We start from the raw sequence: 12,402 nt of genomic DNA on the forward strand, positions 1-12,402 counted from the left end.
TGAAGGTATTGAAGTTTTAAAGATCAGCTGATATAAGATTAAGTATCTAATAAACTATTGCTAACAAGGCGTGTACGTTTTCAACGACACATGCAAGTTGTGCTACGCGAATTACACCGGAATTCATGGGGTTGAATTATGCAAAACACTAGAATGGCGTTGGTCAAGGATTAGACTTTTTACAAGAAAAAATATTACATTTATTACGGTTTGTTTTCAAATTTAGATTGCGGTAAAGTATAACGAATACTTGACTCAGAAAGATCTTTGCAAGGGGAGGATGTGGTATCCTGAATGAGCGTGCAGAGCAACTGGTTTCGGCAGTGTTTGGGTGAACGTGGAAGGAGTGAGTCAGCATCAGTCGATAGTCAGATATACGAGGTATTTTCATATAGCATTAGGACAGAATACCATACCAACTAATTCCTTCCGATCCGGTCCAAGGAGACATCTGGCGCCGAAACCCTTCATGAGTTGTTCGAAAGGAACTGTCGCCAACAAATATCGTTCAGTAAGTACTTTCCATTTTATTGTTAGCATTATTTAGTTTAATGTCGTTTTTTGTGAGCTTCATAACAAGAGAAGCATTTTTGTCATAAATTTGCGCTATGTAAAAATTTCATGTGTACATTTTGTTCTCCTCTTTATTTACAGATGTACCAGTTCTCTAACTCTAATTATGGGGAAAATTCGATAATGTGAACATGAACTTTCAAAATAAATAAAATGTTTTAAACCATAATTGATTTCTTTTTATTTCCAATAGGACGACAATTAATATGTAGTACTAGAATTTTTAGAAACAAAAAGTAGAATTGAAGAACAAATGATTTTGGTTTTTGAAACAAAGAAAAAGTTTTGATTCAAAGGAAAGCATTTCTTCGAAACAAAAGAAAATGCATTTGAATCAAAGGAATTTTTATTTGTCCCAAAATCAAAGGAAAAAATCCTTTGTTTTTGCGGCACTTTCTTTTGAAACTAATTTCTATTTTTCTGCGTGTACGATAGCGCGTTGTTTTTTCATGAAAATTGATATTCCTCTATTCTAACACATAGTTCTCTGCTATCTGCTTCTAAAAATCGTTTTTCTTGCATAAAAAGCAAAAATATCAAATGATTTTTAATTAGGGATTTAAAATAGATTTTATTTTATTCTAACGCATTTTTCTCGATACGCCATATATGGAGATTGATCCTTTTTTGTGTTGGTAAAGATTTAACACTTTATTCAACATAAAAACATAGTTGCAAATGAACGCGAGCTTAAAACTGAAGCTAGAAATGAGAAAATAGCAAAGGGTGTATAAACAAGGGAGACAAAATATTAAGTGAGCTAAGTTCTATCTACGATAACGCGTTGTCTTTTCATGAAAATTGATATCCTTCTATTCTAACATGTAGGGGATGCTTCTAAAATTGGTTAGTCTTTCATAAAAAGTAAAAATTTCAAGTGATTTTAAATAAGCGATTTAAAATAGGTTGTAATATTTTCAAACGCGTTTTTCTCGATTCGCCATATATGGAGATACATCCTTTTCACGTGTTGGTACAGATTTATATTATAATTATCAAAAGTTTTCAAACTACATTTTAAGCAATAAGCATGATGATTTTTTTTCCAGCAACACTGACATCCACTATTTTTGTTTACATTTTTGGCATCGCAAACAAAAAACAGGGATGTATCTTTTCGGTTTCTAGATGGAAAAAATCAAAACATGGCCTGCAACGCTTTGTTGAGAAAAAATTCGCTTATTTTCAATGTACGCCATCGGAATTTGGCCACCAAAGCGGCTACCAAACAATCTGCCAGGTAAGTGAACAATCAAGGAACCATTTTCAAGACAACTTCTAACAGAAAATCTTACAGCCCCGCCGGGAGCAAGTGGCGAAGCGTAATCGGCTTGGAAGTGCACGCCCAAATTCAAACCTCTTCCAAACTATTCTCCGGAGCCGAAGTGAGCTTCGGGGCCCCCATCAATTCTTGTGTGTCCCTGTTCGATGCCTCGGTTCCGGGAACGCTTCCGGCTCTGAATCGTCGATGCGTCGAACAGGCCATTCGAACGGCGCTGGCCCTGGGCTGCCGGATTGCACCGGTTTCCAGTTTCGATCGGAAACACTATTTTTATGCCGACTTGCCAGCAGGTTATCAGATAACGCAACAGCGGGAACCGTTGGCCCGCGGGGGATTGCTTTCGTTTCCGGTGTTTGTTCCCGGGGTCACCCGGAAGCCGTACTACAAATCGGCTCGGCTGCTTCAGCTGCAGCTGGAACAGGACAGCGGCAAATCGTTGCACGATCCGATCGAGCGCAAGTAAGTTTTTGGTGAAAGGTTATTAGAACAGAAATTGGTTCGACATTTGTTGTGCCTTTTTCAGAAGCCTAGTTGATCTGAACCGTGCGGGCGTTCCCCTGATGGAACTGGTCTTCGAACCGGATCTGGAAACCGGAGAAGAAGCAGCCGCACTGGTTAAAGAGTTGATTCTGATTCTAACTAGGCTAGGTAGTTGCTCGTGCAGGATGGAAGGTAAGTGATCTGTTAAAGGGCCATCTAGCTGAAAAATGCTTTTGAGAAGAAAGTCTCGCATGGCGTCGGTGGTGTAATGGTCAGCATAGTTGCCTTCCAAGCAGTTGATCCGGGTTCGATTCCCGGCCGACGCAGGATCTTTTTTGGTCAGAATAGTTTTTGATATATATTTTTTTACAACAAAAGCGTTATAAAATTTATAAAGCTTTTAATTTAATTTACTGAACTGAAATAATATAATCATAGTAACTAAATTTCTTAGTAAACGTTATTAGACATACCTAAAGCTGAAACTGAAATTGCCAGATACGAACATGTACTATTATTCCGGTATATGTATTCAATATTTCTATCTAAAATCCTATAATCAGACATATTCTCCTTAACATCTGAATAATACAGATAATGGTTATGATAAATTATTATTATCATATGTTGACAAATTTATAATTTGGAATTCCACTTTCTAATCGCACTACATTTTCAATTCAAATGCTGTTGAGTTAAACATTACTAGCGAAAGTGGGGATGAATAAACCTATGGGTTTAAAATCCCAAAAAAAAATTAGCGAAAGAGAGTATTATTTTTTTCTTGGATAATATAGTATGCATTTGAGGTAAAAAAGTAGACGTCATCTTGATCTACATAGACGTTGAATAATTTTTTTTAAATATAATTTGAAGATTTTAAATTGCCAAGCTGCAAATTAGTAAATTGTTTGTCATTCCGAAATTGCAGGTAATTTTTTGCCACAGATCAGAATTTACTATTCACTAAGGTTTTTTACGCGATGTGAAATCCGTCGCTAACGTATACGGCTTGGAATATTTTCACTTAAAAAATGTGTTGATTTACGAGAGCCGTGTAGAAGAACCTAGTCCATGGCAAAAAAAAACTCCAGAAAACCGTGTTAGAAAAAACGTATAAAGATGTATAAAGAGTATAAAGATGTCTGATTTACATTGAGATGTCTCGGTGTACAGAATATTGTTTGAAAATAACGATAAGTGCTATTTAACATTAATTTTAATAACAATTGCGATGTAGTATTATACAGATGCGAATGCTCTAAGTCTAGCATCGCATATTGTATTCTCAGCTGAGTTTCGAGCAAAAAAAACAAAAATCAAAAAACTTCCGACTTGAAATGCGCTGCCTCAAGGCGTCGGTGGTGTAATGGTCAGCATAGTTGCCTTCCAAGCAGTTGATCCGGGTTCGATTCCCGGCCGACGCAGGATTTTTTTATTCTTTTAATTCTGTCTAGTTTTTTGTAATTTTATTCATATCAATGATTCATCATATAATAAAAATAAATGTACATACTAAGTTAAGCTTTTTTGTTTGACGAAAACTATTGTATCAAATTGTCCTGTTTTTCAATGGGTTTCATGTTAATGCTCCTGTTGAATTACCGTTTGTAATGCTTAGAATACCCACACGCCCACCTTCCCTCATAGCCGTGATCGTCTAGTGGTTAGGACCCTACGTTGTGGCCGTAGTAACCCAGGTTCGAATCCTGGTCACGGCAGTGCCACTCAGTGAGCACTGTCACGGTGAGAGTAATTTTTTATCTTTTTTATGCTTCTTCAATCCACAGAAGGTGCCTTGAGAGTCGATGCCAACATTTCGGTGCACCAACCGGACACTCCACTAGGAACGCGCACCGAAGTCAAAAATATCGGTTCGGTCCGTGCGGTTGCCCAAGCCATCGAACACGAAATCCAACGACAGATAGGGATCCTGGACGAGGGTGGACGAATTTTTAACGAAACTCGCGCCTGGGATGCCGTCGGCCGTCAAACGGTGGCCATGCGCGACAAAGAAGTCGTACAGGACTATCGGTTCATGCCGGAACCGAATCTGCCACCACTACATGTACGCGTTGATGAGCAAAGCGCAACCATTGACGATCCTCATACGGTGGATGCCGTTCGAATCTTCTCCGAGCTGCCGGAACTTCCAGACGAAACACGCAAAAATATCGTCGAGGTGCACAACCTTACAGAGGAAATGGCAATCATTCTAGTCGTGAGTTAGATTAGTCTTTAAAGCTTATTTGCTGATATGATATTTGATTATTTTTACAGAACGACATAACTTTGTACGGACACTTCCAAGCGATCATTCAAAGTTCCTCGACAACGAGACCCCCAAAGGTAGTAGCCAACTTCCTTATCAACGAACTGCTAACAACATTAAACAAAAACAAGATGGACTTGGATCAGTGTCGCATTTCAAGCAACCATTTGGCCCAGCTTATCGATATGCTGCAAGCCAATACCATCAACCCGTACCTGGCTAGACTGATCCTTCAGGAACTGTTGCTGGCAACGACTAACGAAGAGCGACCGGCCGACATTGCCCAGCGAAACGACTGGCTTATGATAACGGACCCGGCCAGGATCGAACAGCTGTGTCGGGAGGTAATCCAACGCAATCCCAAGCTGGTCCAGAAGTACCAGTCCGGCAAGGATAAGATGTTGTACGCGTTGGCCGGCGAAATTGCGAAGGCCACCGAGCAGAAGGTTGACATGGCCAAGGTGGTGGAGCTGCTTAGGGCCATGCTGAAGACGGCGGCTTAGGATTGGAGAGGTTTGTTATTAGGATTAGGGTAATAAATTCCGTTAACGTAGTATCTATTGGTTGCGGAAACAGGGTTTCAATCCGTTAGTGAATATCATAATCTAATCTGATGTTCCGCCTATCGGGCACTTCTTTACAGCAATCATTTCACTACTCAATAGTAGAACGGTTTTTTTTGGCTCAGAGATAGCACAGTCTTTTGAGCTTTACTGTTCGGTTTTTGGGTTATATTTCAACTATTTTCAACAATACAGTTAATCGGACACGTTTCAAGCGGACACACTTTATAGTCAGACGTTTTGAGAGCCTAGCACTGCTATTTTATCGGGAAAAAATCGTCACCTGTTTTCAAAATTCGAACGGTTTTTCGTGTCTCAGTTCAGACAGTCAACACACTAACGGCGTGTTCGTAAATTGATTTTTTCTATCGAAGTGATTTTTTTTATCGATGCTGGCGTTCGTAAATTCCAAACAAACGTATGCAAAAGCATATGGAAAGTGATTTGACATCTACCAAACAAATCAATCGACTGATGCATCACCCAAAAAAATCAATTTACGAACGCGCCGTAAGATTGCATTTATTCCCCTCGGGATAATGACTTCTCGAATCACAGGGAAATTGCTCAATTTATACGAAATTCGAATGAAATCTCACCCGAATCTCATGACACTACATTTCTTCTGAAATCAAGGGTGACATTTCTACGAGTGTACAGGAACTCGGACTAACCCCGTGAATTCAGGACGGGTGTTCTCCTGAATCACGGTAGACACATTTTTTGTCAAATTTTATTTTTCTTTCTATCCTGTAAAAAAAGCAAAAAGAATTTTTTTCTCTTTTCCAGCTTTTTTCGCGCTTTTTTCATTATCTGTAATTACATCGGTTACTGTTTGTTGTTGATATTTTTTCTTCGGTGATCGTGCAGATTCGTGTCGTCACAAAAGCTCCAAAATTTAAATTGGTCGGAAAGAACAACGCGAGCATTTCCGGGCACAAAAAACAACCAGAGGAGGGATCGGAAGCGGTAGCGATGTGCACGAGATTTCGCAACCAAAAACCATCATAAGGGTTTGCGCCGGATGGTCTCATTTTTTCCCAAACAGTTTTTGTCTTTTTTAATGTAGTTTTTTTTTTCAAGTCTATATATTGAAGAACGCTTTGCGATAAAATCTGAAAAATAGTGAAAATGTAATACGGCACAGATTGGCGAATAGAGACAGTGTCAATCCCAAATAATTTTAAAATTTTAAAAACTACCAACTCTTGTATTAGGGAAGAATGATTCTGGCAGTTAGTCCCTTGAAAAAAAAACTTGTATCTACAGAAGTGTGATGAGATTTATCACTCAAAAATCAGCAGTTAATGAGAAAAAGAATCGCTTCTTTTCAAAAAATGATACTCTGATGTAGTAATTCAAAATGTTGCAATAAGTTTACTTTCAATTCAATATTTAGTGTTGTTAACCATCAGTGATGGTGATTCCAATCAAGGAATAAGTGTTAAGTAGCGTTTCAAATCGCTCTTCCGTCACCATCCTTCATAGCCGTGATCGTCTAGTGGTTAGGACCCTACGTTGTGGCCGTAGTAACCCAGGTTCGAATCCTGGTCACGGCAGTACATCTGAATGGAGCACTGTCACGGAGAAGGTGGATCTTTTTTGTTAAACTCTGCTATGCCAGTTCTATAAATAACTGTTAGCTTTCTACACACCAATACCATCAAAACATTAATGACTCTCATCCTCATCTCTCCTCTCTCGCTTACCATCATACAATTCGAGCAGTTTTTTGACAGTTTCCTTCCTTTCGTCGTTTTGTCCACTTGTTTGTTGTTTTTGAGACAGATTGGTTTTGTTGTGGATGAAAATTTATTCGTTTAAAAATTAGATTGAGCAAACGTAAAATGCAAATGTAAGTATAACCAATTACGACAAGTTTGAACAGTAATCCATTCCTAAACTATCTTCACTAGACCGGATACGGGTCCTACGAGCTACTGCAGGCTCTGCTTCTCCCAGCAAAACGTCACCTGGCTGATAGATTCCGATCAGCACCGGTTGGTACTGCAGATACATGAAAATCTCGGTCTCCATCTGTCCGCTCAGCAGGACGACTTTCCCTGCGGGATATGTCGACTCTGTGCCCTGACGTTGGAAACCTTCGTAGAGTTTCGGGAACGTTCAAAAAGTTGTGATTTTCTCCTTAGAGCCGAACGGATGAAAAACTTCGAGATTGAGAGCTTCGACATTAAGGAAGAGATCCTTTCGGAACCGGAAAAGCCTAATTCGAGTGATGCAAGGCCTGACGTTGAACCAGCGAAGGAAACAACTTCCAATCCTATCGTTCTTTTTGAGGTACCAGTTCCCACGGTTAACGGTGAACCCAACCAAACTCAACAAGCGAAAGTCAACATCATAATAAGCGAAAGTACAAGTCCCTCAGTTCCATCTCAACCGGAGATACCGAAAGCTAAAACGAAAAGCAGTAGGAAGAAATCAAATCAAAATAAGCGACAACTGCATAAAGATAAATCTTCAGACGACGAAGGACCAAAAACCAGCCCTGTCCCTCCGACCGACATTAAGGTTCCTAAGTTTCGGGTAGTCGCTAAAAAACGGCTGCAGTCAGAAATAAGAAGTGCTAAGCAAAGGGGCAACCTTCGATTCAGGACCTGTCGACACTGTCAGCAAATATTGAACACGATTGGGGCGCGTATCGGACATGAGAGAACGTGCGAATCCGCCAAAGGGAAACCTACTTCTCCGCCCAGCAACTTCAAGCCGATTTCGCCCAAAGACATCCGGAGGCAACTGAGTCTTTACTCGATTAACGATTATGCTACCAAACCCCAACCGAATAGTGTTGTTCTAAACGCGAAACGGGTTGCTACCATGCACCAGGCGGGACCCATAGGTGGCGATGTTCAAACCACAAGTCCGGAAGAACCGAACGATAAAGAGTAACAGGATTCCACGATTTTCTGACATGTTTAGTTTAGTTTATAATTTTAGCTGTAAGCTGTTGTTTCTAGCTCTTTTTTTAAGACCTTTGAAAATGGAAGAAGTTATTTGAAATTTGTAATCGAAACTAAGTAGGTAGCTAAGTCATGCATGACTTCTACGCACATGTCATATGTCCAAAATAAATTCAACTTACTTTGAACATGATAAATTTGGCTATTCAGGGGTTTTCTCGCAAATTTTCGTTTAATTTTTTAAAAATTTGTGAATTGTCGCTGTTTTCCAAGTTCAAGTAGATCAAACTTATGCGGTTTAAATTTCTTATAAGGTACACCGGGGCAAGTGCAAACGGATTTCACCATAGTTCAACTTTCACATGTCCTAAAAAAATATGTATATGTTCAAAAGTTATTAATTATCGTTCGTTGCATCACTAAAATAGTTCTCAACAAATTCCCGTTGAAAGTAAAAAATAAAAAAATGTTGGTAAAAAGTAACGGTGCTTTTGTGAAAAAATTTCAAAATTTGCACTTGCCCCGTTTATGGGGGCAAGTGCAAACGCAATACTTTTTCCAAACTAATTCACAGATGAGTCAGTGTATCGGTCCTAAAATGAATTGAATACATGTTCCGGTACGTTTTATCAACTTTTATCAATATATTTGCTGTTTTTTTGCAATATTGATAACTATTTGGAACTTCATTTTTGGTGACTGTTGTTTTAAGCAAAAGACCTTCATTTACTAATGCATTACGGAACTTTGAACATCCGCTTCAGATACAACACTTTGGATACCCCTTCTGACCATTTTAATATAATGCTGAACCATTTTGGTGATGAATTTTCTGAAATGGCTGATGTTACATGGCTTAAAGGTGCGTTTGCACTTACCCCGGTAGTGTCGTTTGCACTTGCCCCGCAGTGTGGGTTAACAAGAGTGAATATTATTTTCACAACTTTCGGGGTGTACTAAAAATTTATCATAAATTTTCTGCTTTCACTTGAATATCGGTCTCAAACACTCACCTTTTAACGAAAATTCGGATTTGAATGCCCTTTTTTGTAGCCAAAATATGCAAAACAAAAACACACTGTTCATGTCTAGTACGTACTTGAATTCGTGTGTGATCAAACAATGCCGAGTTTTTAGTGAAAAATTTAAAGAAAGTTTAGTTTATCTATGTCAGATTGTTTGTTTGGGTCTAAACAACAATTTCTAGAAGAAGAAATATTTTTTACTTTTTTTGTAACAGAGAAAAGTTGAACGTTTGCACTTGCCCCGAGTTTGCACTTGCCCCGGTGTACCTTATAAGAGTATAATTGATTCAGAGTCCGAGAGTACGTCCGACTACAGACTACCAAAAACATCCGATAACCGAAGGTGCGTTGACATTTCAACCAAATCAGTATTTTTATAACAATAATTTATGTATTCTAGATAGCTGACTAACAATTTGTAAGACAAACTGATATACGAATAAGTTTTAAGATCGTAGTTAAAAAAAAACCTTGAATTTGTTTGATGAAAATTTAGAAAAAAAAACGTCCAATTTTCTAATAGAATTGGACTTGGTCTACTCTCCTCAAAACCTCCGATAACTCAACGTGTCCGATTAACGCGCGAGTACTGTATTTGAAGATTTCTTAAATAACCATTAGAATTCGATTTTTAACCGGAATGCTTTTTTTTTTTTTTTTTCAAAAAGCAACCTCGAGGGTAGAGTTTTGATGTTAAATGTAGTGTGGTACGACTAACATTTGGATTCACTGCGATAATAAAAGACGCAGATTAACGACCGGTCACCCACCTAAAAAGGACATTTCTTTTCTTCTTTCTTGGACAACAAACCATTACCTTAAACGTGGAATATTTCATGATGTATAAAATTTGTTGCCAGTCTAACATTTGTGAAAATCATAATTTGGAGGACAAACGAAAATTAAAAAACTTACGCTTACTATCAATGATCCGCCTGTTTGTGGTAGTATAAGCTTTCCTCGGTAGGGAACGGCCGCCGGCAGATTTCACACTCGACCATCGCGCACCCGTGCTGGGTGCTGTAGTGATACCGTAGCCCGGTTCGATTCTTGAAGTTCTTTTTGCATGCCTCGCATCGGTACACGACCGATTTGATGCTATCGTGGGCGTAATAGAGATGCACCGATAGGCTGATAGCCGTCGAAAAGACCTTGGCACTTGGGCACTGATTGCACAGGAATTTGGACGGGCGCCCATTGCACGAGGCCTTGTGGTTGTCCAGCTTCGACTGGCTATCGTAAGCCATCCCACAGTTGCCACACCCATGACAAAGTCGATGCTCGCGAACCACGTGCTGGGCCAACATCCGGGAGCTGAATAACCGCTTGCCACACTCGGGACAGTCAAACTTCTTCAGCGGCAAAGGTTGCTCGGTGGCAACAGAGATCAGATTTTGCTGGTGTTGCTGTTGCTGCATTTGCTGTTGTTGTTGCTGCTGATCCTCGTAGTGTTGAATCAGGTTCAGATGATTGCCATCCATGAGAACTTCTTCAGGCATGCCATTTTCCTGTAAAACGCCGACCGGACCTTCCAGTCCGACCTGGTGCAGAGGCACTTCTTCATGGTGATATTCAACCGTTTCATGGTGCAGCTCCCCAGTGGGTTCCAGATTTTCATCTACAAAGAATGAGATATGGATTGGTTATGTCTACCTGCCAAAGGTATGCCAACTTCTTTGATAGAAAAAAATTACTGGTTACAAAACCAACTTTGAAATCATGTGAACCTGGGTACTTCGAAAAAAAAGCTTCAATAAATTTCTCACCATCCTACCCATCATCAATAATATAAAAAAAAAACCCAAAAACAAACTCACCGGCCACTGCTTTCGCCCGCTGGTCCCGCAGGAAGCTATCGCACTGCTGACAATTGTACCGGAACTGCCGAATGCCCTCCAGCGACAAGGCACACGGGTGACAAATCCCAAACGGGAAGTCCTCGTTCACCGCCAGCCAAATGCCGAGACACTCGCTGATGATGGTGAGGGCCGGTTCGTTGACTTCCTCGGCCGGCGACTGCACGATCAGCTCGATCTGGTCCGTCTTGAGGCACAACCGGCAGAAGGAAGTGGCCTCGGCGAAGGTACTGCGAATGGGTATCCTTATATGTAATTGAAGGAGAAAATCCATGAAATTCAAAAAAAAAATTACTTACAGCTCGTGTTTGATGGCGTCCATTTTTGCGAGTAGCGCACACTTGTTGTTTGTTGGTAGGAGTTTGGGTTTGTGATTTACATCCTTTTTTGTTTGATTCTTTGCTGTTTTCGGGATTTTCATGCAGGTTTTTCGAGCACTTCGCATCGCGGGCCTGCCATGCAGGTAGTATTACACTCCGAGAAAAATCTATCATCAAAACAACGTGTTTAATGTTTGAATGTTCGTCAGCCTTTAATAACGTTACAGAGAAAATCAGGATAAATTTCATGAATCATTCTTCGCTGCATGGTGAGTTCAGCTTCCAAAAGTGAAGTTGTGTTTACATTATATTTTATGGCTTTTTTTATTTTTTTGAAAATTTTCTTATTTTTGTTACTTTTTCTTTTCAATTTCGGGATAAGTCATTTTTATTTGGGTTGCGCTCTTGTTTTTATATGTCAATGTATTAAGTTAATATGAGTAATTTTGTCATGGTCAATGTTCTATTTTTCGTTATTTGAATTGCGCTATCGCAATTCTTTGTCAGTTTTGTAAATATTAAAGCGTTTTGTCAGTCATTTTATGCTATGTTTTTGTTTTCTCATTTTTCTATCATTATTAAATAAAAAAATTAAAAATTTATATTCTTGAATTTGTTTCCTTTAATTTATTTCTTATTTTTTTATTTTGGAATTTGTAACTCTTGATTTTTTTACATTTTTGGATATTCAAATAATTTTTAAAGTGATTGTCATTATTTTTTCTCTGATTCTGTTCTATTATATTTGATTGTCATATCTGTTTCATATTAGAATCAAAGCTAACAGTTGAGTCGCCGCGACTATTACGGCCCCGCTCTACTAACAGAGTGATCCACTCGGCAAAATGAAACTTTATAAGTAAAATGCCTTAATAAACAAACATATGTTAAAAGAAAAAAAATCTGTGTCATATTTACAATTCATTTTTCAAAATTGATATTCTTTAATATATTTTTTCTTAAATTTTAACTTTGATATTCATTCGAAGTTTTATAAGCTTCTATTTTTTAAATTGTAAAATAAGTAATAATAAAATAATCTAAAACTTAAAAAGTTTTTTAATCAGATTGATAATTTAAAAAAAAATTGCACTTGTTAAATAAACACGCAAA

The 12,402-nt window shown here is 38.7% G+C and overlaps 3 protein-coding genes and 4 non-coding genes across 9 annotated transcripts; 6 read left to right on the forward strand and 1 right to left on the reverse strand.

Moving 5' to 3' along the window:
- Nucleotides 1-1,675: 1,675 nt before the first annotated feature.
- LOC129739496 (glutamyl-tRNA(Gln) amidotransferase subunit B, mitochondrial) lies at nt 1,676-5,163 on the forward strand. Its single transcript, XM_055730968.1, has 5 exons — nt 1,676-1,813; nt 1,871-2,314; nt 2,379-2,527; nt 4,126-4,556; nt 4,616-5,163. Exons 1-5 carry the CDS (start codon nt 1,719-1,721, stop codon nt 5,108-5,110), a joined length of 1,614 nt encoding a protein of 537 aa, XP_055586943.1. The 5' UTR covers nt 1,676-1,718; the 3' UTR covers nt 5,111-5,163.
- Nucleotides 2,590-2,661, forward strand: Trnag-ucc (transfer RNA glycine (anticodon UCC)). The gene has a single exon. It is a non-coding gene; the product is annotated as a tRNA-Gly (tRNA).
- Trnag-ucc (transfer RNA glycine (anticodon UCC)) lies at nt 3,691-3,762 on the forward strand. Its single transcript has one exon. It is a non-coding gene; the product is annotated as a tRNA-Gly (tRNA).
- Nucleotides 3,985-4,056, forward strand: Trnah-gug (transfer RNA histidin (anticodon GUG)). The gene has a single exon. It is a non-coding gene; the product is annotated as a tRNA-His (tRNA).
- A 1,494-nt stretch (nt 5,164-6,657) lies between the features above and the next one.
- Nucleotides 6,658-6,729, forward strand: Trnah-gug (transfer RNA histidin (anticodon GUG)). The gene has a single exon. It is a non-coding gene; the product is annotated as a tRNA-His (tRNA).
- Nucleotides 6,730-6,903: 174 nt separating this feature from the next.
- LOC129739497 (uncharacterized) lies at nt 6,904-8,276 on the forward strand. Of its 2 annotated transcripts, XM_055730970.1 has the most exons (3): nt 6,904-7,025; nt 7,087-7,170; nt 7,321-8,276. In XM_055730970.1, the coding sequence occupies exons 1-3, from the start codon at nt 7,018-7,020 to the stop codon at nt 8,075-8,077; spliced, it is 849 nt and encodes a 282-aa protein (XP_055586945.1). In that variant the 5' UTR covers nt 6,904-7,017; the 3' UTR covers nt 8,078-8,276. The 2 variants fall into 2 exon arrangements, with proteins under 2 accessions (XP_055586945.1, XP_055586944.1); XM_055730969.1 differs by having other exon boundaries at nt 7,087-8,276.
- Nucleotides 8,277-9,942: 1,666 nt separating this feature from the next.
- On the reverse strand, nt 9,943-11,456 carry LOC129739498 (gastrula zinc finger protein XlCGF46.1-like). Of its 2 annotated transcripts, none has more exons than XM_055730971.1 (3): nt 11,269-11,456; nt 10,931-11,214; nt 9,943-10,731 (listed from the first exon to the last, which is right to left on the reverse strand). In XM_055730971.1, the coding sequence occupies exons 1-3, from the start codon at nt 11,412-11,414 to the stop codon at nt 10,037-10,039; spliced, it is 1,125 nt and encodes a 374-aa protein (XP_055586946.1). In that variant the 5' UTR covers nt 11,415-11,456; the 3' UTR covers nt 9,943-10,036. The 2 variants fall into 2 exon arrangements, with proteins under 2 accessions (XP_055586946.1, XP_055586947.1); XM_055730972.1 differs by having other exon boundaries at nt 10,931-11,199; nt 11,269-11,454.
- Between the last annotated feature and the right edge of the window lie 946 nt (nt 11,457-12,402).

This window comes from Uranotaenia lowii, chromosome 1 (assembly GCF_029784155.1).
Source record: "Uranotaenia lowii strain MFRU-FL chromosome 1, ASM2978415v1, whole genome shotgun sequence".
Lineage (NCBI taxonomy): Eukaryota > Metazoa > Arthropoda > Insecta > Diptera > Culicidae > Uranotaenia > Uranotaenia lowii.